The 27,485-nt window shown below is 44.4% G+C and overlaps 1 protein-coding gene across 10 annotated transcripts in view; it reads left to right on the top strand.

Moving 5' to 3' along the window:
* Window positions 1-27,485, top strand: part of myo9ab (myosin IXAb) — a 230,216-nt gene that overhangs the window by 61,507 nt on the left and 141,224 nt on the right. For all 10 annotated transcript variants that reach the window (XM_082957151.1, XM_082957155.1, XM_082957152.1 and 7 more), the window contains exon 2: window positions 4,051-5,059. In XM_082957151.1, coding sequence (XP_082813277.1) covers window positions 4,142-5,059 — 918 coding nt within the window. In that variant the 5' untranslated portion in view covers window positions 4,051-4,141. The remainder of the gene's footprint in view (window positions 1-4,050; window positions 5,060-27,485) is intronic.

A 27,485-nucleotide genomic window follows, 5' to 3' on the forward strand; every position in this document is an offset into this window, starting at 1 on the left:
ACCACGAAATTGGGGAGAAAAAGGGGTAAAAAAATAAAATAACTTCAGAGTAATTGTGACGTATGCCTGAATAATGTGAATACTATGCTTAGACGAGGACAGAGATATGAGTGGTATACCCCAGTTGTTTATCAGTAACCAGCTGCATGCTCGCTCACTCGCTCTCTCTCCCCCTTTACTACTCCCTGTCATCCATCCTCATTGACAAATCTCTATCCCCAATGTGGGGTTCTCCTAGACAGCTGGACGTGTTGGCAACACTCAGAACTCACTTAGCCCCAGTAATGACTCACTGAGCAGGGTTGATGGAGGCTATTGACAGGGCCTCCCATGTTACTGCACAGTAGATGGGCGTCGTGACGTAGCTCGAGGAGCGCTGAGCGAAGGCAAACCAGACATTTGTTTAAATGAACAAACAACAGAATGGTGGGAACGTTGGTCATCAGCAGGCTGTCAGTGTGTCTCTCTGGGGGGCCTCTCTTTCTCCTTGTTGTCTCTCTCGGGAGACTGCAGTGTGCAACAGGTCCCTGAGGCAAGCAGAAGGACTATGTTTTTATGATGCTGTGCTGAAGTGGTCTTTACATCTCTTCACTCTCTTTCAATTCAATTCTAGGGGCTTTATTGGCATGGGAAACGCATGTTAACATTTCCAAAGCAAGTGAAGTAGATAATAAACAATAAAAATGAACAGTAAACATTACACTCACAGAAGTTCCAAAAGAATAAAGACATTTCAAATGTCATATTATGTACATATACAGTGTTGTAACGATGTGCAAATGGTTAAAGTACAAAAAGTAAAATACATAAACATAAATATGGGCTGTATTTCCAATGGTGTTTGTTCTTCACTGGTTGCCCTTTTCTTGTGGCAACAGGTCATATTTCACCCAGTAGATATGGGAGTTTATCAAAATTGAGTTTGTTTTCAAATTATTTGTGCATCTGTGTAATCTGAGGGAAATATTTGTCTCTAATATGGTCATACATTTGGCAGGACGTTAGGAAGTGCAGCTCACTTTCCACCTCATTTTGTGGGCAGTGTGCACATAGCCTCTCTTCTCTTGAGAGCCAGGTCTGCCTACGGCGGCCTTTCTCAATAGCAAGGCTATGCTCACTGAGTCTGTGCATAGTCAAATCTTTCCTTAAGTTTGGGTCAGTCACGGTGGTCAGGTATTCTGCCACTGTGTACTCTCTGTTTAGGGCCAAATAACATTCTAGTTTGCTCTGTTTTTTTGTGAATTCTTTCCAATGTGTCAAGTAATTATTTTTGTTTTCTCATGATTTGGTTAGGTCTAATTGTGTTGCTGTCCTGAGGCTCTGTGGGGTCTGTTTGTGTTTGAACAGAGCCCCAGGACCAGCTTGCTTAGGGGACTCTTCTCCAGGTGCATCTTTCTGTAGGTGATGGCTTTGTTAAGGAAGGTTTTGGAATCGCTTCCTTTTAAGTGGTTGTAGAATTTACTGTCTCTTTTCTGGATTTTGTTAATTAGCGGGTATCGGCCTAATTCTGCTCTGCATGCATTATTTGGTGTTTTACGTTGTACACAGAGGATATTTTTGCAGAATTCTGCATGCAGAGTCTCAATTTTCTGTTTGTCCCATTTTTTCTTTTGTGAATTCTTGGTTGGTGAGCGGACCCCAGACCTCACAACCATAAAGGGCAATGGGTTCTATAACTGATTCAAGTATTTTTAGCCAGATCCTAATTAGTATGTTCCTTTTGATGGCATAGAATGCCCTTCTTGCCTTGTCTCTCAGATCGTTCACAGCTTTGTGGAAGTTACCTGTGCCGCTGATGTTTAGGCCAAGGTATGTATTGTTTTTTTGTGTGCTTTAGGGCAGCAGTGTCTAGATGGAATGTGTGTTTGTGGTCCTGGTGACAGGACCTTTTTTGGAACACCATTAGAGATTTAGAGATTTACTGTCAGGGCCCAGGTCTGGCAGAATCTGTGCAGAATATCTAGGTGCTGCTGTTTGCCCTCCTTGGTTGGTGACAGAAGCACCAGATCATCAGCAAACATTAGACACTTGACTTCAGATTCTAGTAGGGTGAGGCAGGGTGCTGCAGACTGTTTGTTGACATACACAATATGTTGAAGAGGGTGGGGCTCAAGCCGCATCCCTGTCATGTCTCTCTCTATTATTCTATCACTTTCCATTTCTCTCCTCTGAAACTCCCTCATTCTACCCTCCTCCCTGTATATCCCCCTCTCTCATGTTGTCTCTGTTAATCTCCCGCTCACTTTCGCTCTCTCCTCCTGTCTGTGTGATAAGAGAGGCGACCCGCGATGCTGCAGACGCAGATCGCTCCAGACAATGGAGACACAGCTGCACAGTTCAGATGAGACGGACAGACAGACAGTCAGACGGACAGGCACCTGAGAGAGCAGCTGGCCTGCTGCCAACTGCAGGAGCAAACAAGGCAATTGAAGAGCAAGAAAAGAGTGGGAAGGGGAGGCTAAAATCAAGAGAGACAAAAGAGGCTGCGAGAATACATACTGTAGAAAGAGATGAGCTAATGCGGAGAGGGGCTTAGTGGTTATGACATCCACTCTACTTTTGAGGCTCAATCTAAAGAAAAGCAGATCAGATCTCTCTCTCCCCTGAGGGTATTTCCATGTACAAATGACACGCTCATTTCTCTAAGCTGAGTGAAAACCTACACCTGTAAATAGAAATGGTAGTTCCTGGAAACACACTGTACTGCTTCGTAGTTGTTGCTTTGAGGCCTAATGTTGTGAAGCCATTAACCTTTGCGTTTGTTCTGGTAGTCCGGTGCCTGTCCTTTCAATTTCTTGTTTGCATGGCAAGGGATCCGAATTCTGAGTTTTAATCACTTCATAATTCATAAATAAAATTGATTTCAGTAAAAACACTGCCTAATTGCTAGGTCTACCTTTACTTGTTACTTCTATGAACGTGAATTATCCTCCCTCCTCGTGAGGGAGAGAAAAGATAAGTGTGGCTTTGGTAACGGGATATACAAGGCAATGTTTCTTACAGAATGCAGAACTAAATATGTGTTGATATTAGTTGGTAGGGGTCTTCAACATTATTGCGTTTTAGATGTATTTCTAATACCTTAAGACTTTTCTTGGTAAGATGGTGTCTAAACCCCTTTTCCATCTGTTTGACTAGAAATCAAAGTCTTTGCTTGTTCCTAATTTTTAGGATGGAAAATGGTTGAACATTTTATATATGCCTTAATTTAAAAAACATATAGACTGTTCGCTTTCATTTGACACCTAATTCGACATGCTCATGGATCCTTTAACGTGGAAATGCCCTCAGCTAATCAACCATGTGATGAAGATAAAGCGAATCTGATCAAAACTAACGCCCTCGGTCTAAATTCTTCGTCTCTCAGTATTTAATTTAAGCGAACAATTCGCCACAAGTCTTGCATAGTATTTTTCCTAAATGTTGGCTCCATTGATGAGAGATGTCTCGATAGGACTCACCTGGTTAAATAAACGGATACGTAAATGACCGTCTGTCAGCGATTGTTTTTGACGTCGGTCTCTGTCGCCTTAGCTGTGGAGTTAGAATATTTTCTTTTGACATGCTAGTCGCTAAGCGTAGCTTAGTCTCTGTACTGTACAGTGTTCTCTGGTGAATGGTGGCCCGTGGAGAGCACTCGGTCTATCCAGTATCAACAGGGAAGTGGTGAATTAAGCCATTGTGTTCTCATTAGAGACACTTCTGTGTGGACGCTGGCAGCTGTTAATCTTGGCACACGGACACTGGGATTAGCACACACACGGTCCGTGGCTCAGATAAACCAGGCCCAGTGGCTTAGAAATTTGTAACACTCGTACTTTTTACATTTTTTTATCTGGCGTTACATGGTTTTGCTGTCTGTTTTGTGACTTTCTCTAGAACAAGATACCAGTTATTTTGAATATGACACACAAAAAGCCTGTGACACATAAAATGTACTATCTGTAACCTCTCCCCTCATGTTGTTCATCTGTACTGTATCAATCCTGCCTCTAACTTTTCTCTCTTCTTTCCTATATATATTTATATTTTTTTTTCTTCTCTTCTCAGCTGGAATGTCCTGAGTCAGTCCCCCGGGCCCAGAGAAGAACTCCCAGCAGCAGCAGCGGCAGCCAGCGCTGATGGGACCTGCTGCTCCAGTATGAGCCTTCAAGATGCCGGCTGCGGCTATGCTAGCACCAACGCTAACGCCAATGTGGCGGCTAACACGGCTAGCGGCAGCATGCGGCGGCGCCTGGAGGACCAGGAGTTCACCCTGCGCGTCTACCCGGGCGCCCTGGCCGAGGGAACCATCTACTGCCCCGTGGGCGCCCGCAAGAGCACCACGGCTGCCGAGGCCATCGAGCGCTTGCTGGAGCGCCTGAGCCTGGATGGCACCAAATGCTACGTGTTAGCTGAGGTGAAGGAGTTCGGCGGGGAGGAGTGGATCCTCAACCCCAGCGACTGCCCCGTCCAGCGGATGATGCTGTGGCCCCGCAACGCCCTGGAGAACCGCTGCGGCCTGGGCAGTGGCGAGGACTACCGCTTCCTGCTCCGCGAGAAGAACCTGGACGGCTCCATCCATTATGGGGGGAGTCTCCAGATGTGGCTGCTTGTGACCGAGGAGCGCCGCCGCATGGTGGAACGGGGTTTCCTGCCCCAGCCCGCAGGGGGCGAGCACCCTTCCGACCTGTGCGCTCTCCCCGAGCTGACGGAGCGCGCCCTGCTGGAGAGCCTGCGCGCGCGCTTCCGTCAGGAGAAGATCTACACCTACGTAGGCTCCATCCTCATCGTCATTAACCCTTTCCAGTTCCTACCCATTTATAACCCCAAGTATGTCAAGATGTATGACAACCACGCGCTGGGCAAGCTGGAGCCGCACATCTACGCGGTGGCGGACGTGGCCTACCACGCCATGCTGCAGCGACGGAGGAACCAGTGCATCGTCATATCCGGCGAGAGCGGCTCGGGGAAGACCCAGAGCACCAACTTCCTGATTCATCACCTGACCGCCCTCAGCCAGAAGGGATTTGCCAGCGGGGTGGAGCAGATCATCCTGGGGGCGGGGCCTGTGTTAGAGGTAAGGACTTGATTGGTTTGTTGACTGGTTGTGGGGTTTTAATATTGTGTGTGTGTGTGTGGGAGAGGCTCCAACTCTACGTACACAAGTGCGAATGTGATCGATGTTTTGCGAAATATGGCTGCTGACTGGGTGGTGCTAGAAAGACAGGTAGAGGGGCTACATATCAAATGAGGATAAACTAGTGGTCGCGACTTCAGCCTAAATTCTCATGTCTTACTGTCTCATCCTTCTTTATCCCATCCTTGGCCTCATGTAGTGATATCCTCTTCCTTGAGACTTGAATTAATGCCAGGTATACACTTCATGAGTTCGCCACACATGTTTTTGGCCGTCCCAGATGAATTTTCATGATCGGGGTGAAATCCTATGAACTTGGGTTAGGATCAGTACGTTGAGACTCACCGATAATGGCTGTTCAGTTCTCCAGACCCCTGGCGGATGTCCCAATTTTTTAAATATTTTATTATTATTTTATGAATTTTTTTATTAATTTTTTTACATTTTAGGACATTTCAGAAATGTAGGTCGTGCATCTTGTAGTATGAGCAGTGCTACGACGCGGTTGGGCAAGGACTACTGCCAATAGCCAATGAGCACTCAGCAAGACCAAAACAATGATGGCGAAGAGGAAAGCAACAACAACACGCACCGTGTGGACCGAGGTGTTGGAAGACAGATTGGTGAAGCTGCGACCTATTTATAAAAAAAAAAAAATATTTCACCTTTTATTTAACCAGGTAGGCCAGTTGAGAACAAGTTCTCATGTACAACTGTGACCTGGCCTGACGTAGCAAATGGAGGGCAGGATCAGCTAGAGAATCATTGTGTAATGTGAGCGCCCTCATCCTGGGGTTGAGTGAAAGAATATCTGGAAATGTGAGCACGTCCCAAGTTAAGATTTTAGAAGTCGTATAGTATACGCTGTCCAGCATAACTGTAAATGAGACAAATGATTGGCAGCTTGCTTGACAGTAAGACATAGGGAAGTGGGGGGTGCTCACTGTGCTGCATACAGAAGTACAAACGCAGAACTATGTGTTGTGAATTATAGGTCATGGTTACAGGGAGGAAGTGCGACATGAAAGCCCAGTATAGATGTTATTTTACTAGCAGCCATGTATATTTAAGCATGAGACAAAGCATGTCACCGTGGATTATAGACATGTTTTAAATAGAGACATGTTTTAAATAGCGATTGGAATGCCTCGACATGCAGAACCTATATTTATCTGCTATTGCAACATATGAGCTGATACTTATATACGTTGTTGACCTAGAAACCGTGCTTGGACATTTTACAGCTCGTCAGAAAACCTTAATGCAGCATGGCTTAATCCAGATGGGATTAGGAGTCAATTTATGCTTTTCGATTTTGATGTATAAAAAAAAGCCAAGGACTACTAAAGGGCACACTAATTTTACTCAAGTCTGATTTGTGACTGCCTTTCAGTGCTCGTTACAAAGTGATTGGCTGCAACAGGAGCCTCTTTGTCGAGATTGTTGTTTTCCAGCGGCCATTTTGCCTGCCACGAGTCACGACACAAGAAGACTGCTGCACATACAGCGGGGTCATGGTAGAATGTGCACACTCACCATGTGCTTCACATGTGGACCCAATGCTGCAAAGCAGGCCTCGATCTGGTTAGTTAGGGATAAGGGGGCCGGTAGTCCTCGGGAAATCATAAATACATTTTTATAAGACCTTATTCGAGTCTTCTGTTGAAAGAGAATGGAGAGAAATGTACCTTTTTTTTTGTATCCTTTAAAAGGGCTTTGAACTTTGAATCAGCTCATAACTCTGTTATCTAAGGCTTGTTCACCAGTTCTGGTATCCTCCAAGGCAAGTAATGCGTCACTGTGAACCAGTTACTAGGTGTAGATATTTGACATGGATGAATATGAACACCTGTCCGGCTCTCAATTCCAATGGCAGCTCTTCTGTTTTTTTTGTTTTCTACAATATGCTTTTGTAGGCTATTGGTCTCCTACTTCCAAGTCTATAAGCAGAAGATAACAGACCTTGAATAAATATTTTGAAGTCGATAGTGATGACATGCAATTTTTTCTCTTAACCAGCTGAACATCCCAGTCTCTCTTTAATATGAGTAGCAGCTGTATCGAGTGGAGAATGTATCGCTCTGGGGCGGAAGTTTCCCCAAGGTACAGATCTAGGATCAGCTTCCCCTCCACCAATCCTAATCTTAATTAACCACCAGTGGGGGAAATGCAAAACTGATCCAAGATCAGCGTCTAGGGGCATCTTCCCCTTATTCCAGGAGCTATCAATGGCTAACTGTGAATACCTCGAGGCCTGACATTCTTTGTCCCGCTGAGTTGGACCGGAGTCGAGCAGTTCATGGTAAAAAGGTCACCGACTTACAATCTGAGCCGTAGAAGCGGAACTACTAGACTGACTCTTCTGGCCGGCCTACAGTATAGTCATGCCAATTACAGACCCATTTGCCTCGGTCAGATGCTCAGACGGGTCTAGTTAATCTAGCTGCTGGTGGTGTATTGTTGAAGTGGCTTGTCAAGTGGCCTGGGCTAATATTGAATTGTTTGCCCTGTGAGACTGCTTATCGGCCACTGCCGTTGGTTGGACGAGGGAGTTTGTGGAGAGCGGCGAGTGTTGCTCTGTTTGCTGGATGCTAACAACTCGTGTTGTCCGGTGGCCCTTGCTATGGTTCCTCCTGTACTAGTCTTCTCATGTAATGTACACATGTACATGAGCATGTATCCACGCATACATGCACAGATGAAGGCACACTGGCACACATACACTTCACTGTGTATGTACACACACAATGTGCCTTTTGATGTTGCCTTGACCTGACGCTTGCGCTTCTGCTGCGGAGGCAAAAATCTGCTGCCATTTCACTCCTGAGAGAACAATGCGCCTCTGGTCTTCTTTCCAGCACATGGACACCCTGGTGAGAGCAGCCTGCCCTCCACTCGCTCTCTTCCCTCATGTCCTGCAGTGCAGCGTAGCCCCCCCCCCCCCCCCCCCCACACACACACACACGCATCACATTCTGTTACTGTGTAGTGTGGGTTAACTGCATCTCAGGTTGATGCCAAGTTAGTCATCTTTATCTTATCTGTGGGAATGCTGGCTACTCTGGTTTCCAGGAAAAACAGAACAGAGATTCAGACACACACACGTTTGTAACCATGGCCTGAATCTGTTGTACACCCTTGCTGTGGGTAAAACAGTGCTGTAGACTAGAGACACTAACTCACTGTGATTGACATTGACTTTGCTTATCGGTGAAGGGCACCATAGCCTGCACTCCAAAAACAACTAAAACTGCAATCTCCCGTCTACTCTTCTCCACCAATGCACCATCGCCACGACCGACAGCATGACATCATGCCAGCAGTATCATCTAACAGCTCGCTTCGTCCTCAAATGTGCCAGTAATCATTACTTACCATAAAAAAAAACTTTTAATGTGTCACCGCAGAGGCCAGTAACTGCAGCCGTGCGTAATCTGACCTGCGTTCAGAGGCCCAATGACAGAAGAGGCATAATGGCACAGGGTGCATCAATATTGTGCTGACAGGAACGCCGTGGGATGATGGGGAAAGAAGTGTGGCTAGTGTCATACAATGTTTTTCTAGTCAGTCAGGTGACTCACACGGGAAATGTTTGCCATAGGCCCCGAATACTGCCACTACACCTCTGCCTGTTTAATCACTATCTCTTGAAGGAGAAAGACCTGTCTCTGAGACGGCTAACTGTATGAAATGTTGCAAGCATTCAATAGCATTCATTTCTCGATAGTTTCTTGTCCCTGATCATTTGCAGGAGGATGAAAGTATATCCCGACATTGATTTGAGGACTCCAAGATGGCACCGTTTGACTGAGAACTGCACTGCAGACACGTAGTATTGTTCCCACCATGTAGCCTGGCTCCCATTTTTGAAGTTGCTCTCTATGCAGATGGTAGGCAGCCAGCCAGCCAATAGACTATAGTAGGGACCCAGTATCAGTTAGCATTCGCTTAGCTCTCCTGGAAGGACTCACCAGGGTGACAACCAGCTAATCTCTACTTCAGACAGACCCGACTTCAGGAGGTTGAAGCTAGTTGGGATCAGACCACGCCAATGATCAGGCTTGCCCTTGCCCGTGCTCAATTTACCCACGCGGGGCACCTCCTCACGCGAGTCACCCAATGTTCCTAAGATTACGCGTCTCGTTGCCTCATTTTTACATGGACCCTTGACTCGTCAAAACACCGTCGGTATCTATATGTCCCGCATCCTTCCAATGACACCCTAATGTTCCAAAGGAAAAAAAAGAAGAGGATAAAAAATGAAAATGGCACCCAACTCTTCTTCATACTGTGTTGGCCAACCGTATGTCTACATATGCAGGCCAACCACCAACCCTTCCCAGTCTGAATAAGCTAACACACTGACCTTAGCTGTGGGCTGAGAGACTGAATCTGGGGTTCTTCATCTGGGGCTCTAGATGACAGATTGTAGCCTGCTTTGTTCTCGTGGTGTTCCAGCAGACGTGCCTGCCGACGGAGTAGTAATAGGCCTAGTAGTATGGTGGTGGTGGTAGTAGTAGAAGCCACTGAGACCACCGCCAGATATCACCTCTTAACCAGGCCCAGAGCGAGGGACAGCCCTGTCTGCTGTGGCTCAGATGGATGGCTCCAGGTAGTGCCAGCACCTTGTCTCTATCGATGGAGGTTGGGTGTAGAGGGCATATATATATGTGTGTGTTGGGGGGTCTGTGAGTGCTTGAGGTGCTGCCCCATTCTCTGCTCAGACACTTCTGAGCTTAAGATCAGAGATGGCCTTAACACTTGAAATCCCATATAGCCAGGCATATGGATGCACTTACAGTAGACACCAGGCTCGCATCAGGCTGTGTAGCTACTTTTGCTCTGACTCAGTACATTTATTAGCCAGCTAGCAGCATACAACCCTGCATCCCACTGCTGGCTTGCTTCTGATGGGAGACCAGATGCTGCTGGAAGTGGTATTGGAGGGCCAGTAGGAGGCACTCTTTCCTATGGTCTAAAATTAATATTCCAATGCCCCAGGGCAGTGATTGGGGACATTGCCCTGTGTAGGGTGCAGTCTTTCGGCTGGGACGTTAAACGGGTCTCCTGACTCTCCGTGGACACTAAAGATCACATGGCACTTATCGTAAGACACCCTGGTGTCCTGGCCCTCATATCATCATGGCCACCTAATCATCCTAAGCTTCCAAATGGCTTATTCATCCCCCCTCTTCCCTGTAATTATTATCCAGGTCGTTGCTGTAAATGAGAATGTGCCCTCAGTCAACTTACCTGGTCAAATAAGGGTTAAAAAATAGTAGAAACTTGTGATTAACGGCTTACATGACTTAGCCACAACTTGCTAAGAAAAGGTAAACTAGGTGTGTGTGTGTGTGTGTGTGTGTGTGTGTGTGTGTGTGTGTGTGTGTGTGTGTGTGTGTGTGTGTGTGTGTGTGTGTGTGTGTGTGTGTGTGTGTGTGTGTGTGTGTGTGTGTGTGTGTGTGTGTGTGTGTGTGTGTGTGTGTGTGTGTGTGTGTGTGTGTGTGTGTGTGTGTGTGTGTGTGTGTGTGTGTGTGTGTGTGTGTGTGTGTGTGTGTGTGAGAGAGAGAGAGTACTACACTGAACAAAAATATAAACGCAATATTTTAGAGTTACAGTTCATATAAGGAATTCAGTCGACTGAAATACGTTCATTACAAGGAATTAAGATATACATCTGTTGCTCACTGATGCCTTACAAAAGGTAGGGGTGTGGATCAGAAAACAAGTAGTTGGTGTGACCACCATTTGCCTCGTGCAGTGGGACACATCTGCTTCGCATAGACTTGATCAGGTTGTTTATGGCCTGGGAATGTTGTCCCACTCGCTTTCAATGGCTGTGCGATTGCCATTAAATTCTCTGGCAACAGCTCTGGTGGACATTCCTGCAGTCATCATGCCAATTCCACGCTCCCTCAACTTTAGACATCTGTGGCATTGTGTTGTGTGACAAAACTACACATTTTAGAATGGCCTTTTATTGTCCCCAGCACAAGGTGCACCTGTGTAATGATCATGATGTTTAATCAGCTTCTAGATATGCCACACCTGTCAGGTGGATAGATTATCTTGGCATAAGAGAAATGCTTACTAATAGGGACGTAAACAAATTTGTGCACAACATTTGAGAGAAAAGATTTTTGTGCGTATTGAACATTTCTGTGATCTTTTTATTTCAGCTCATGAAACAGATGATAGATGAGGTAGTTATATGCATACAATCAGGGGTAAATAAACAATAATAATAAATAATTAAAAAGCAACGTACGGAGAGAGTCATGTGAATAGAGGCACTGCAGATAGTGGTGATGACTATTTGGAGAGCCTGTTTCTGTCCTGCCCTTGATTTGGTGCAGGGCATGTGATGTCCATAGCCTCTTTGTCGCAAAACTCCCTGATCTTCTCAAAAAGATACTTTTGTCTAGCTGTGTCCAGTCCAGGCGGCGCTTGTACAGGCAGACCATCTATGGGAGGAAGGATGTCAGCATTGCGCAGCAGCTGAAACCTGGTCCCAACTGAGTCTGAACGCTTGGCGACGACAGCACCAGGCTCCAGAGCATCGAAGCTGTAAAACAGGAAATAACAAAAAAATTGAGAAGACATTACAACCTTGCACAACATCAATTCACCTCCCAAGTTTAGATAAGAAGAATAACCTCATACAATACAATGAAAAGGATATTCAGTGCTAGTACTGCTTGATCTATGGCAGCGGCATGAAGTCAGGTGTTGTTGCCATCCATAGCTTTCCACCAGCACCGTACCATCCTCCAGTCCAACCAGCTGTGGGGTGTTGATCCCTGTCACAGTGCTGTCCTTCACAACACCAGCAATCTCTGACAAAATGCCAATCATATTGGAGGTCAATTAAAACTTCTTACGGATCATTGGGACGCTAGCGTCCCACCTCGACAACATCCGGTGAAATTGCAGAGCGCCAAATTCAAATTACAGAAATCGTAATATTAAACATTCATGAAAATACAAGTGTCATACATCATTTAAAAGCTAAACTTCTTGTTAATCCAGCCGCTTTGTCAGAGTTCAAAAAGGCTTTATGGCGAAAGCACACAATGCGATTATCTGAGGACAGCGCCCCACACACAAAAGCATTACATACATTTTCCAACCAAGCAGAGGCGTCACGAAAGTCAGAAATAGCGATTAAAATAAATCACTTACCTTTGAAGATCTTCATCTGGTTGTAATCACAAGGGTTCCAGCTACATAACAAATGGTCCTTTTGTTCGATAAGGTCCTTCTTTATATCCCAAAAAAGTACGTTTCAATGGCGCGCTTGACTCAGTAATCCACCGGTTTCCCTCATTCAAAATGCATACAAATGAATCGCATAAGTTACTAATAAACTTCTTCCAAACATATCAAACAACATTCCTAATCAATCCTCAGGTACCCTAATATGTAAATAAACGATAAAATTTAAGACGGAGAATACCAGAGACCATTACCGGAGATAAATAACGAAGAGCACGCCCTCACCGGAATGCGCAACAAACACTACAGCCAAAATGGGAGCCACTACGATAAACTACTAGCTCATTTTTCAAAAAACAAGCCTGAAGCTCTTTCTAAATACTGTTGACATCTAGTGGAAGCCCTAGGAACTGCAATCTGGGAGGTTTTCGTTTTATATTCCCATTCCCAGCCATTGTAATCAGTGGTGAGCTGGGGAAAAAAATTCTGGATGGATTGTCCTCGGGTTTTCGCCTGCCATATCAGTTATGTTATACTCACAGACATTATGTTAACAGTTTTAGAAACCTTAGAGTGTTTTCTATCCAATACTACCAATTATATGCATATCGTAGCTTCTGGGCCTGAGTAACAGGCAGTTTACTTTGGGCACCTCATTCATCCAAACTTCCGAATACTGCCCCCTAGCCCGAAGAAGTTAAATAATCATAACATGTTTATGCTTTACATACCAAGTTTTGTCATTGATTCCTTGTAGAGCTGCTTTTGTCACATGGGATGGCAGCAGCTTTCCACCAAGTGTTTTTGTCCTAGGTGGCGTCCTGATAATACTATTGCATTATCCTCTGTGTAGTTGTTGAAGTTCACGCTCCTCATGCTTTAGGTGTAACCTGTGCTTGCTTGGGCCAGCTCTCTTTTTGATGGGAGGCATTGGACCATTCTCCTTCTATGACTGGTGGAGGAGAGTCAGGTGTGTTCTACTGATGCTGAAAGACACATTCCAGATGCAAATATTTTAGCATTATTATACAATAGATAGCCGTAATCACAGTCAGACACCTGGCTAACTTGATGGGTCATCAGCTAGCTAGCTAAAAGTGAGCTTTAACTTGGTCTTTTGTTTAGACAAAAGTTTATCTAGCTAAACAATGAACCATAATCCCAATACGTAAAGTACTAGCAATACAAACCGATTGTCATAGCTAGCTAAAGTTAACCAAATAGGGTCAATGTTAGCTAGTTAGCTAGCTAACATTAGGCTATAACTAGCAATGCAAAATGGCATTCTGAGATAACATTACTACACATAGATCATACACGTAATGTTAGCTAGCGAGCCAGTCATCTCACGTCAGCTAGCTAACAGTAAGCTTTAACTTGCAATGAAAACAACTTTCTGACAAAATCAGTAACATATAATATCTGAAACTGTAGCTAGACTCTTACCCATATACATGGATGAATGTTTCACAGCAGACTGCAACCCCTTTCATTAAATAAGACGTCCTGTGTCGTTTCTGTTTTGTTTGTACAGATTGCTTGGCCCATTGTGTCAAGTCACTCTGGTTCACACTGACCGTGTGCAATGCCATAAGAATCATCTTAAACTTTAGCCCCCACCCAAACTCTGACCATTTTACTCACCCGAGCAGAGCTGGTTAGGCTGTTTTCATGTTATCCAGAGCGTTGGTGACTAGCTGTGCTCCTGGCAACAATTTAATTACGCTTTTTTGCTGACATTTACTGACACCAGCCATATTCAACGGGTGTTCAGCGTTCGTAAATTCATCAGTTATTCTGCGCTCTGGCACACTCAGATGTTTACAACTCTCCTGTGAAGTAGTGACCCGCAACATACGCCTAGTTTCCTGAAACGGGTCACATAGTTCCTTCTATGTTGCCAGCTATTGTGGCAGGACAAGGAGTCTTAACATGTTATTGTATTTGTTATGCTAGCCTTTCTAGGATAGCTTTCATAACGTTGGACTAAGTACAGCAGGCGGTTTACCTGAGAGCTAGCGTTAGCATGTTTTTGTCTAATCATGAGCTCCTGTTAGCACATTTCTCCCCACAATCCATATCCCGAGTGCACTGCACGCTCTCCAATTGGCTCCCAACATCTGTTCCCTGGATTATACTCATCCCGCCTCTCTCCTATCTCTCGCTCACTCTCTTTTTCTGGAACATTCCCCTTTTCCCCCTCTCAGGAAATTGTACAGGATGCATGTACCTTAGTATACTATGTACAGCTTTACATTATTTGAGTTGTTTTGCTATTTGAACGGTTATTACGGTGAATGCTGTCATTTGGCTGGCCAATTACGGTCATCCAAAATGCCATGACCGTCACAGCCCTACTTTAAACTCTACCTTTTTTATTTTGAATGGGCTATTTTGTCCGGTGCGAGGAAAAAAAACTCTTATGTCAACAACACAGTGCTCCAAAAAATTGTCCTTGCGATCACTCAAGACATGCTATCTCGACATCAATCGTACTGTACACAGTTGTCTTGATTTGTATAATGTACTGACTGTACAGTATACACGCTCCTTGTCAGACTCTGCATGTGTTGTGCAACCGGCATGAATTAAACAAACGTGTTATCACAGTTGATTTCTCCCACGGCCGCTTCTGTGTTGTGTAATTATTCATGTGCGAGGGAACTGCTGCTCGGTGTGGGAGTTCAGTATCTCTAAAGATGTGGTGTGCTCTAGCCTATGTGTTCTCATTTCCATTTTCAGTGAAAGTCGGGCCTTGGCTTTGTTGCTATGCTCAGACTCGTTTTATTCAGGGCTATGTTGTGTTCAGTACAGATTAGTTTAACTCAGACCAGTCACCTGTAAATGCACAAATCACCTCTCTTTGTACATAATACCATGTTATGCCTAAGCAAGTTAAACATGTCTTCGTGTCATAGACTGCACAACTGCAGCACACCCACACACAAAGCTAGAATGAAATGGCCTAGCGCAGGAAATGTATTGTCCAAATGGGCTTGATTCAATCTGGGCCTGCTAACTTGGTGACCGGCCAATCAGATTTAGATGAGATTAAAGCCATTAGGCATTTTAATTGAAGGCCAGTTCCATCATGGACTGAGTCAGTGAATCGAATCTGCACTCTGCAGCAGTGACCTCACCAACTTTATCCAGTTAGCCTAGCTAGCTATCATCTATCAAACGAATACTTTATCTAGTTTAGTAGAGTAGACAAAACATTAGGACCACCTTCCTAATATTGAATTGTCCCCCCCCCCATTTGCCTTCAGAACCTTTACCTTCAGAACAGCCTCAATTCGTCGGGGCATGGACTCTACAAGGTGTCGGAAGCATTCACTGTGATGCTGGTCCATGTTGACGCCAGTGCTTGCCACAGTTGTCTAGTTGGTGGACCATTCTTGATACACATGGGAAACGGTTGAGCGTGAAAACCCCAGCAGCGTTGCAGTTTGACACGCCTGGCACCAACTACCATTCCACCTTCAAAGGCACTTCAATCTTTTGTCTTTCCCATTCACCCTCTGAATGACAGACATACACAATCCATGTCTCAATTGTCACAAGGCTTAAAAAAATGCTTCTTTAACCTGTCTCCTCCCCTTCATCTACACTGATTTTGAAGTGGATTTAACAGGTGACATCAATAAGGGATCATAGCTTTCACTTAATGTTTTGTACACTCAGTGTATATATTTTGTCACATACACCTGATGGGTGTGGTGAAATGTGTTGTTTTACAGGGTCAGCCATAGTAGTACGGTGCCCCTGGAGCAAATTAAGGATAAGTCCTTTGCTCAAGGGTACATCGACAGGTTTTTCACCTTGTCGGCTCGGGTATTCAATCCAGCAACCTTTCGGTCACTGGCCCAATTCAATATACTTTAATTAAGGACTAAAACCAAACAGAAACTGTGTAGATGGAAGACTTTTTATGATAATGGACCTATATTCATACACTTTCTTGACTGTCTAGCTCGCTAATAATCACAGTGCACAGTCAATGGACCTACATTCATACAGTTTGACATTGCAAATTCCAAAAACGATTGATAGAGGACATTTTTTTGCAAATGTTGACGGGAAGGAAATACTTTAAGTCAAGTAGTGTATGTGGACACCTGCTTGTCGGACATCTCATTCCAAAATCATATGGAGATTGTTCCCCCTTTTCTGCTATAACAGCCTCCACTCTTCTGGGAAGGCTTTCAACTAGAAGTTGGAACATTTGTTGTCGACTTGCTTTCATTCAGCTACGAGGATAGGTAAGGTTGGGCACTGATGTTGGGCGATTAAGTCAGACTTGCAGTCGGCGTTCCCATTCATCCCAAAGGTGTTCGATGAGGTTGAGGTCAAGGCTCTGTGCAGGCCAGTCAAGTTCTTCCACACCGATTTCGACAAACAATTTCCGTATGGACCTTGATTTGTGCAAGGGTGCATTGTCATGCTGAAACAGGAAAGGGCCTTTCCCAAACGGTTGCCACAAAGTTGGAAGCACAGAATCGTCTAGAATGCCATTGAAAGCTGTAGCGTTAAGATTTCCCTTCACTGGAACTAAGGGGCCTAGACCGAACCATGAAAAACAGCCCCAGACCATTATTCCTCCTCCATCAAACTTTACAGTTGGCACTATGCATTCGGGGAGGTAGCGTTCTCCTGGCATACGCCAAACCCAGATTTGTGCGTCAGATTGCCAGCGTTTCTGCTGCTCCAGAATCCAATGGCGGCGAGCTTTACACCACCCCTCCCGACGCTTGTGTGTGCGACTGCTCGGCCATTGAAACCCATTTCATGAATCTCCTGACGAACAGTTCTTGTGCTGACGTTGCAGTTTGGAACTCAGTAGTGAGTGTTGTAACCGAGGACAGACAATTTTTACGCGCTTCAGCACTCGGTGGTCCCGCTCTGTGATCTTGTGTGGCCTACCACTTTGCGGCTAAGTTGTTGTTGCTCCTTGACGTTGCCACATCACAATAACAGCACTTATAGTTGACCAGGGCAGCTCTAGCAGGGCAGAAATGTAACGAACTGACTTGTTGTGAAGGTGGTATCCTATGACGGTGCCATGTTGAAAGTCACTGAGCTCTTCAGTAAGGCCATTCTACTGCCTATGTATTTCAATGGAGATTGCATGGAAGTGTGCTCGATTGTATACAACTGTCAGCATACTTTTGTGTGTGTGTGTGTGTGTATATATCACACACACACACACACACACACACACACACACACACACACACACACACACACACACACACAAAAGTATGCTGACAGTTGTATACAATCGAGCACACTTCCATGCAATCTCCATATATAGTGTATAACCAATATTCAGTGCCGCTCTTCGGACCTCGTTGAAGACTGAATGAGTTCAAACCAGTTAGACTTGTGGTCTCCAACCTTTTCTAGCGTCAGAGCTACTAAAAATGAAACACGTCGCAAGCTACTCATTTTTTTTGTATAGCTTTCAAATAGGCACATTCTTCTCTTCTCTACCCTGCAACTCTTCCCCGGGTCCTTTGTGTACAAGATATGTGTTTTCTGGAAACAAGGACAGGAAGTAGTGCTGAACGATTAACCAAAATGTTTATTTTTCCGTTCAATTATTTAAATTCCATTTTGTTATATATTTTTTTTACTGTGAGCTCAATTCCAAGTTTCACCAGAGATGAATCAGATCAAGCCTGAGCTTTGCAATGTAGTAGGGAGTTGTAGTTTCCAGCAGGCCAATATTCTACATAGTTTAGTGCAATTGTTTTCATAAGTAACTACAGTGACCACAATCCATTGTGCGCCTACTTGTCTGGTCTGTGTGTGGCAGACGCAGAGGGAGAGAGAAGAGACTAAAGACATGCGATCGAGAAGGATAGAGAACAGTTGCTTCAAGGTGTATCTATATGAAAATACATGATCTAAGTGATTTGATAGTTCGTATTCAGTAGTCATAAATGTAGGCCTTATTTAGAAGAACTACGGAAATAATGATTTTTGTCAGACGGCATAAGCAGCAGCTCTATAGAGATGAATTATGAAGTCACCAAATCAACGTAATATACACAACTGAAATATTTTATTAAAGTAATGTGAATAAATGATGGTTAATAAGTGATACGCAGTAATGGACAGTCACTACCATCATGGGACTTTTATTATTTGTTTTATTCTGCATTTTTTTCATAACCGGACCGACTTCAAATAGGAAGTGTGTCATTTTTGCAAAGCTTTGTGACTGGTTCACTCGAGTGAGCGTTGCGCGTCAGTCACAGCACGTAAGAGCGTAGTGCCTGCCAAAGCCACTTTAGGATTAACGCTATGTTTTCACAGAGACACAGGCAGTTTAAAAAAGAAAGAAAATACCACAATCATGACTAGCTCACTAGGCGGGCTTAACTGTACCACGATTTTTTACTCCCCACACCTTTCAGATATAAAGAAAAGGCGGTATAAAGAATACGGTATGGTAAAAAATTGCGGGGTTTTGTCTAGATATAACTGCTTCATTCCATCTCCAGAAAGCACAAGAAAGAGGATTTCAAACACTCACCATCTCAGATTGTTTTCAAATGTTTCTGTAGTTAGAAACCGAGAAGGTTTAGCATTCCTGATTACAATATTTGGCTGAAAAATAATCAGAGAAATGAAGCTAATTGATTGCACCCAAATTGGCCATTTCATTGTTTAGCTTTATTTCTCAGTATCTGTTTCTTACTACAGAAACCATTCGGAACAATCTGAGATGGTGGGTGTCATGGCTTGCTGAAATTAAACGGAACAACCCTGGAATCCAGTACAAATGCAGCTTCCTTACAAAATGTCTGCTTCCTCCCTTTGTGCCTCGATCGATAACAGGAACTGAGATCCTAATTACCGTGGCAGATATTGCAGCATTCTAACACAAGATGGCATCAGAAGGGCTACGTTGCCTCAGGTGGAGTACTGTAGATTCCAGAAATCCTTTGGATGCTATGGTGGATCTCGCAGCATCCTACACACAAGCTAGCACAATAAAGGGCCACAGCAAGAGAGAGTAGAATAGCATTATCTTAGCATAGCGTTAGTGTAGCCTCAGGCGGTAGTGCTGTACAGTCGATTCCATTAGCCTAGCTAGGCGATCTCTGGTGGCTGTTCCCCCTCAGTGAGACCCCCAGTTGGGATACAGCCTGCAGCAGACTCACTTATTCCATCACTTCACTGTGACAGTAATTAAAGCTTTGATTCTCTCTTTATCTCCCCCTCCCCCCTACTCTTTTCGTTTTTTTCCACTTTGTCGTTCTGCATGTCACTCCTTTTGGAAAGAGATCAGTGTCATCTGTTGAAAAAATATTTTGGTTGAAATGAGGATTTACAGTACTGTCGCTAAATGGCACAGGGTTGCTTGGCAGGCATTTTGCTGGAGTGAACAAAATACCGTAGCTATGTTTTGACTTCTGATTTCAGTTAGAAACAGTGGGCCAATGATGAGAACGATGAGAAATTAGAAAGAATGGGGCTGGCACACTTAATTATTGCATCAGAAAGGTGTCTGATGTGCACATGCTAGCTGAGCTAAAACATGTTGTCATATTGCCAGGTTGGTCAGATCTGTTAATCCCAGCTAGACATGCTAGGCTAGACATTGATTCATAGTTCTGGCATCAGACACCGTCTGGTGTAAAAAGCATCGACAGTGTTCTGAGTTCTGTGACGAGTTGTGTGCACATACTTTTGTAAACCTCAATGGTTTTTGCGCAAGCGGATTCAGTGGGAATATCCGGGTCATTGAAAAGACTTGGCAGTTCTTTCTCCCACATGGGGCTATTGAATACAATAGATGTCACAATCTGAATCAACATGTTTTTATTCCCTTCACAACCTTGTAAAACCAAAGTCTTTGTACACGTTAGGGAAACCATCAGGTTTGAACAGGTCTCTAAAGTTCTGCCCTTACCCAACACAAACACAAGGTCTCTCAAACAAAACATATAAAATAGTCTAATTCACAGTCCGTAGCCGTTGAAACGAGGCTGTGTGATGAACCACACAGATGTGCTATTGAGAGTCGCCCCTTTTCTGAATGGTTCGAGAGGGGAAAATATAAAGCAGGGGAGTGTTTGGCTGAAGTTTGAACTTGTCCACTGAGTTCTCTTCGCTCCACACACAGCCCTGGCCCAACAGGTGTTGCCATTTCAAGGATATGTCATTTAGAGGGAAGTGTGTGCTCCTGTGCGTGCGTACGTGTCTGTGCGTGTGTGCACATGTCTGTGTGGGCTGTGTATACTACACGTGTACGTCTGAGTAGCTTGAGTGGCTCACAGCTTGCTTACCCATCACCCATACTCCCATCTAGGGTGTCTGTAGGATAAGTCTCTCCTAATTGTCTTTCATTCTCCAAACCCTCTGGTGTAACTCCCCCCCCCCCCCCCCCCCCCGTGTCAAACTCTCTCCCTCATATTCTCATAAATGAACAGTAGCCCATGTTGCCCTCGTTCCCCTAGCAGTGAGTATGCCGCAAGTTGAGTTGGAATAGAACGCCGTCCGCTGTAATAGACCACCATGAATGAGCTGTAGCACCGTACAGCCGTACGTCTTGACTGTGTCTTCCCTTCCAGCAGCAGTGCAGAGAAGAGATCAAAGAGCCCTGTTACAGCGCCCGCTCCCTTCTCCGATCATCTTCCTCCCGTTCCCTCTCCTCTTCTGTTTCTGGGTTGGCACAGTGCTACAGGGGCATGTGGGATAGAACTCAAATGAGCGAGGAGAAGGGGGGATAGAGGGAGGGTTAGGGAGAGAAGGCGAGGGGAGAAAGAGAAGGGATTGAGCTGTAATAAGAGAGATGGGGGTGGAGCTCTGAGGAGACGGTGGAAGGGGGGGGTCCAATTATAGGGGGTTGTTTTTAATGTATTCCAATTCACTCGTTTTGAATGTATTCCAATTCAATCGTTTTTAATGTATTCCAATTCACTCGTTTTTATTGTATTCCAATTCACTCGTTTTTAATGTATTCCAATTCACTCGTTTTTATTGTATTCCAATTCACTCGTTTTTAATGTATTCCAATTCACTCGTTTTTATTGTATTCCAATTCACTCGTTTTAAATGTATTCCAATTCACTGGTTTTTATTGTATTCCAATTCACTCGTTTTTAATGTATTCCAATTCACTCGTTTTTATTGTAGTCCAATTCACTCTTATACAGTGCATTCGAAAAGTATTAAGACCCCTTGACTTTTTCGACATTTTGTTACGTGACAGCCTTATTCTAAAATGTATTACGTTTTTTATTTTTTTTAGTCTACACACAATACCCCATAATGACAAAGCAAAAACAGGTTTTTAGAAATGTTTGCTAACATATTAAAAATAAAAAACTGAAATATTACATTTACGTAAGTATTCAGACCCTTTACTCAGTACTTTGTTGAAGCATCTTTGGCAGTGATTATAGCCTCGAGTCTTCATGGGTATGACACTACAAGCTTGGCACACCTGTATTTGGGGAGTTTCTCCCAATCTTCTCTGCAGATCCTCTCAAGCTCGGTCAGGTTGGATGGCGAGCATTATTTTCAGGTTTCTTTGGAGATGTTTGATCGGGTTCAAGTCCGTGCTCTGGCTGGGCCACTCAAGGACATTCAGAGACTTGTCTCGAAGCCACTCCTGCATTGTCTTGGCTGTGTGCTTAGGGTCATTGTCCTATTGGAAGGTGAATCTTCGTCCCAGTCTGAGGTCCTGAACGCTCTGGATCAGGTTTTCAATAAGGATATCTCTGTACATTGCTCCGTTCCTCTTTCCCTAGATCCTGACTAGTCTCCCAGTCCTGCTGCTGAAAACATCCCTACAGCATGATGCTGCCACCATGCTTCACCGTAGGGATTGTGCCAGGTTTCTTCCAGACGTGACACTTGGCATTCAGGCCAAGGAGTTCAATCTTGGTTTCATAAGACCAGAGAATCTTGTTTCTCATGGTCTGAGAGTCCTTTAGGTGCCTTTTTGGCAAACGCCAAGCAGGCTGTCTTGTGCCTTTTACTGAGGAGTGGCTTCGGTCTGGCCACTCTACCATAAAGGCCTGATTTGTTGGAGTGCTGCAGAGATGGTTGTCCTTCTGGAAGGTTATCCCATCTCCACAGAGGACCTCTGGAGCTCTGTCAGAGTGACCATCAGGTTCTTGGTCACCTCCCTGACCAAGACCCTTCTCCCGCGATTGCTCAGTTTGACAGCTCTAGGAAGAGTCTTGGTGGTTCTAAACTTTTTCCATTTAAGAATGATAGAGGCCACTGTGTTCTTGAGGACCTTCAATGCTGCAGAAATGTTTTGGTACCCTTCCCAAGATCTGTGTCTCGACACAACCCTGTCTCGGATTTCTACGGACAATTCCTTCGACCTCATGGCTTGGTTTTTGCTCTGACATGCACTGTCGACTGTGGGACCTTATATAGACAGGTGTGTGCCTTTCCAAATCATGTCCAATCAATTTAATTTACCACAGGTGGACTCCAATCAAGTTGTAGAAACATCTCAAGGATTATCAATGGAAACAGAATTTACCTGTGCCCAATGTTGAGTCTCACAGCAAAGGGTCTGAATACTTATGCAAATAAGGTATTTCTGTTTTTCTCCATACATTTGCAAAAATGTCAAATCTGTTTTCGCTTTGTCATTATGAGGCATTGTGTGTAGATTTAAGAGGAGAAAAGTCCAGTGGTCTGAATACTTTCCGAATGCACAGTAAGTCCACTGTGTGACCAACTAGAACCTTGGCTTGCCTTTCCTTTCAGACTCAATGGCTTTTGATAGACCCCTTTACCATGTTATTGTATACAAATAAGGAACCCCCTGCCCCATCACCTCTCACCGTTTAACCCGCTCCATCACCTTGTAAACAAAAAAGCTTGGAATGTCTTTGGGGCGTTGACTTAAAGCGCTTTAACAAGCCATGTCTGTTTTTGTCTGTGCCTTTACTACTTCCTAGTACTTTATCCTAGTGAACACACAACATTTTAAACACAGGGTCCCTCGCAATGGCTTTTCTGACCCCCGAGGCAGAGCAGTGTCAGTAATATCTCCTGTCACATTGGAGTCCTGCACATCCACTCATCACAGGATGCATCCCCTGTTTTGAGGCTAATGGCTATTCCGGACTAAGAGACAGCCAGGAGTTTTCTGTGTGTGTCATATGCTTTGATCACTGGCACTGCATCCGTCCCCCTGATGTGGATCTATTTGGATCAATAAATATTTTGGGTGGATCGATATTATATTATTATTGTTGCTCCTAAATTATTTATTTTTTATAAAAAAATGTACTTCAGTTTTTGTTGTTGTAAATACTTAACACTTGTTTTTCTTAACTGCATTGTTGGTTAAGGACTTGTAAAGTAAGCATTTTACTGTAAGGTCTACACCTGTTGTATTCAGCGCATGTGACAAATAAAATGTGAATTTATTTTGATTTGATATTTGCCGTGGATCTATATTATTGTGTGTACTTATGGTTTGACCCTGATGTGTATTACAGGGATACAGTTGTTTTTTTCAGCACAGCATTCTATTTTGCTCACTTGTACCAATTCCCTCCTTGCCTGTGCAAATACAAATCCATGTGATTGTAAATACCCAGTTAGACTCTGTTTGTGTGTGTGCGTGGCATTTTTTTTTAGGATTACGTGAGATAGATTGACGCCGTGAGTGTGCTGTTAGGATCTGAGTGGGCTCTGTGTGTGTGTGTGTGTGTTGGTTTTGGGATTACATGTGGTACGTGTTACAGTAGCCAGTCGTAATGTCACGTCGGAGCTGTGCATTCTTGCGACTCCGCACTGGTAGCCCTGATGTAAAAATAGGCTGCGCTGCTGAAACAAACGGGGCTGTACCCAGAGTATTGGTCCCTCCATAGAGAGTTGGAAAGAGACACAGAGAGAGTGGAGAGAGGTGGACAGACAGGCATATTTCAGACAGATGGATACATTTCAGACAGACGGAGACATTTCAGACAGAGACGTTTCAGAAGGACACATTTCAGACAGACCGACAGGAAATCCTGACTATTTACAGGAAGGGAAAAAAAGAGAGGAGAAGAGTCTCAGATGAAGGAAATCCGGTTTCTTTCTCCGCTCCCCAAACGTTCCTCCGTTTCCTCCTTCCCCGCTAGACGGAGATAAGATGACAAGAAGCCGAGGCCTCTTATTAAATCAATTTGAGTAAATCCACCATTCCAACCGCTCGCTAATTCAACTTCCATCTCTCTTCCCCAGCGGTTTGGGTAACACAATACCAAGCTATGGAGGAAAGAGATCGACCGATAACTCCTCTGCCTGCCATTTTGGTTTTAGCCATGCGACCGTTGCTTAGTGAGTTAACGGATATCAGACTTCCTGTTAAAAGTATAGGTTATTTATACGTAGGTTCGGAAACAGACAAAGTGGAGGTTAGTTTAATACCAATAAATCTGTCCAGTCTCGTAAACTTTGAAACTCTCCTGTTATTGAGTGAACTCACCTTTTTAGAGAAAGCTGACCTAGATATACTATATATAAACACAAGTATGTGGGCACCCCTTCAAATGAGTGGATTTGGCTATTTCAGCCACACCCGTTGCCGACACATTTATATAATCGAGCACACATAGATCGAGCAATCTCCATAGACACAAATTTGCTGTAGAATGGCCTTACTTAAAAGCTCAGTGACTGTCAACGTGGCACCGTCATAGGATGCCACCATTCCAACAAGTCAGTTTGTCGATTTTTCTTCCCTGCTAGAGCTGCCTCGGTCAATTGTGAGTGCTGTTATTGTGAAGTGGGAAACGTCTCGGAGCAACAACGGCTCAGCCGCGAAGTGGTAGGCCACACAAGCTCATAGAACGGGACCGCTAAAGTGCTGAAGCGTGTAGTGCAACACTCACTACCAAGTTCCAAACTGCCTCTGGAAGCAACGCCAGCACAATAACTGTTCGTTGGGAGCTTCAGAAAATGGGTTTCCATGGCCAAGCAGCCGCATGCATGCCTAAGATCACCGTGCACAATGCCAAGCGTCGGATAGGGTGGTGTGGACTCTGGAGCAGTAGAAACGTTTTCTCTGGAGTGATGAATCACGCTTCACCATCTGGCAGTCCAACTGACGAATCTGGGTATGGTGGATGCCAGGACAATGCTACCTGCCCCAATGCATAGTACCAACTGTAAAGTTTGGTGGAGGAGGAATAATGGTCTGGGGCTGTTTTTCATGATTAGTTATTAATGCCCATAAATTTGGAATAAGATGGTCGACGAGCAGGTGGCCACATACTTTTGGTCATGTAGTGTTATTCCTTCTGAATCAAGAAATAAATTGGTGAACTCACTGCCCTGGTTAGTAGTAGTATGCCATCTCCACACTAACAGCCCTGGTTAGTAGTAGTAGTATGCCATCTCCACACTAACGGCCCTGGTTAGTAGTAGTAGTAGTAGTATGCCATCTCCACACTAACGGCCCTGGTTAGTAGTAGTAGTATGCCATCTCCACACTAACAGCCCTGGTTAGTAGTAGTAGTATGCCATCTCCACACTAACAGCCCTGGTTAGTAGTAGTAGTAGTAGTATGCCATCTCCACACTAACAGCCCTGGTTAGTAGTAGTAGTATGCCATCTCCACACTAACAGCCCTGGTTAGTAGTAGTAGTAGTAGTAGTATGCCATCTCCACACTAACAGCCCTGGTTAGTAGTAGTAGTATGCCATCTCCACACTAACAGCCCTGGTTAGTAGTAGTAGTATGCCATCTCCACACTAACAGCCCTGGTTAGTAGTAGTAGTATGCCATCTCCACACTAACAGCCCTGGTTAGTAGTAGTAGTATGCCATCTCCACACTAACAGCCCTGGTTAGTAGTAGTAGTATGCCATCTCCACACTAACAGCCCTGGTTAGTAGTAGTAGTATGCCATCTCCACACTAACAGCCCTGGTTAGTAGTAGTATGCCATCTCCACACTAACAGCCCTGGTTAGTAGTATGCCATCTCCACACTAACAGCCCTGGTTAGTAGTAGTAGTATGCCATCTCCACACTAACAGCCCTGGTTAGTAGTAGTAGTATGCCATCTCCACACTAACAGCCCTGGTTAGTAGTAGTATGCCATCTCCACACTAACAGCCCTGGTTAGTAGTAGTAGTATGCCATCTCCACACTAACAGCCCTGGTTAGTAGTAGTATGCCATCTCCACACTAACAGCCCTGGTTAGTAGTAGTATGCCATCTCCAAATCACCTGGATATTAAGGATGCATGGCGTAACACCACACCTCAGGTTAACACTGTGGACTCAACATATGCTTAACCCTATGGGGCCTATTGAAACAGTGTTTCGTAATCCATTCCTTATTGAACATCACATTACATTTGTAATTTCAGTCATTTTATTTCGGATTTAGCCTAATAATATACCGTTAGGCTGATTTCTTCACATTTTCAATTTGTCTCTTGGTAAAGTCCCTCGATGCTACCTGCTACTTCATAGTCATAACCAACACAAACACAGCTACACCTACTCAAACTAGCATCTAACTTTCATCACTCAACCGCCTCAGCTATTTTATCAATGTTTGTTACATTCCTGGCCCATGTAAAACCATTGTTTGCTGTGTTGACGCAGACAAGCCAAGGCTCTCAACAATGGAAGCTGGTGTTATGGTCTATTCTGCATTCCAAATGGCACCTTTTCCCCTATATAGTGTACTACTTTTGACCAGGTTGTGTGTTTCAGGGAATAGGGTGCCAATTTGACACACACACTGCAACTTCTATTGTAATCAGTGTGTTTTTGTTCTTTGGGGCCGTCTGAGTTCAGATCAGTCCGGCTGCAGGTATCAGTGCCTGGTCTGCTGGACTGACTTTGGCACGGACAGCCACTTTTTCAGATCCAGAATAAGCAGTTTTCCAGAGCAGAGAGCTCTCTCCTTTCTTTCTTTCTTTTTTCTCACTCACTCACTCACTCACTCACTCACTCACTCACTCACTCACTCACTCACTCACTCACTCACTCACTGTTACACAGTATGTCACTCAACACAAATTCTGGACCATAACTTTTCTGGCTCTTCTTTTTCACATTACTAATTCTCTCACACATACCTGAGCGCACACACTTGAATTCACAAATCTTTTAGCAATTCATAAATCGCTCAGAGCCTCTCTCCTCGCATATGTAAATG

Source organism: Salmo salar, chromosome 10 (genome assembly GCF_965601325.2).
Source record: "Salmo salar chromosome 10, fSalSal1, whole genome shotgun sequence".
Lineage (NCBI taxonomy): Eukaryota > Metazoa > Chordata > Actinopteri > Salmoniformes > Salmonidae > Salmo > Salmo salar.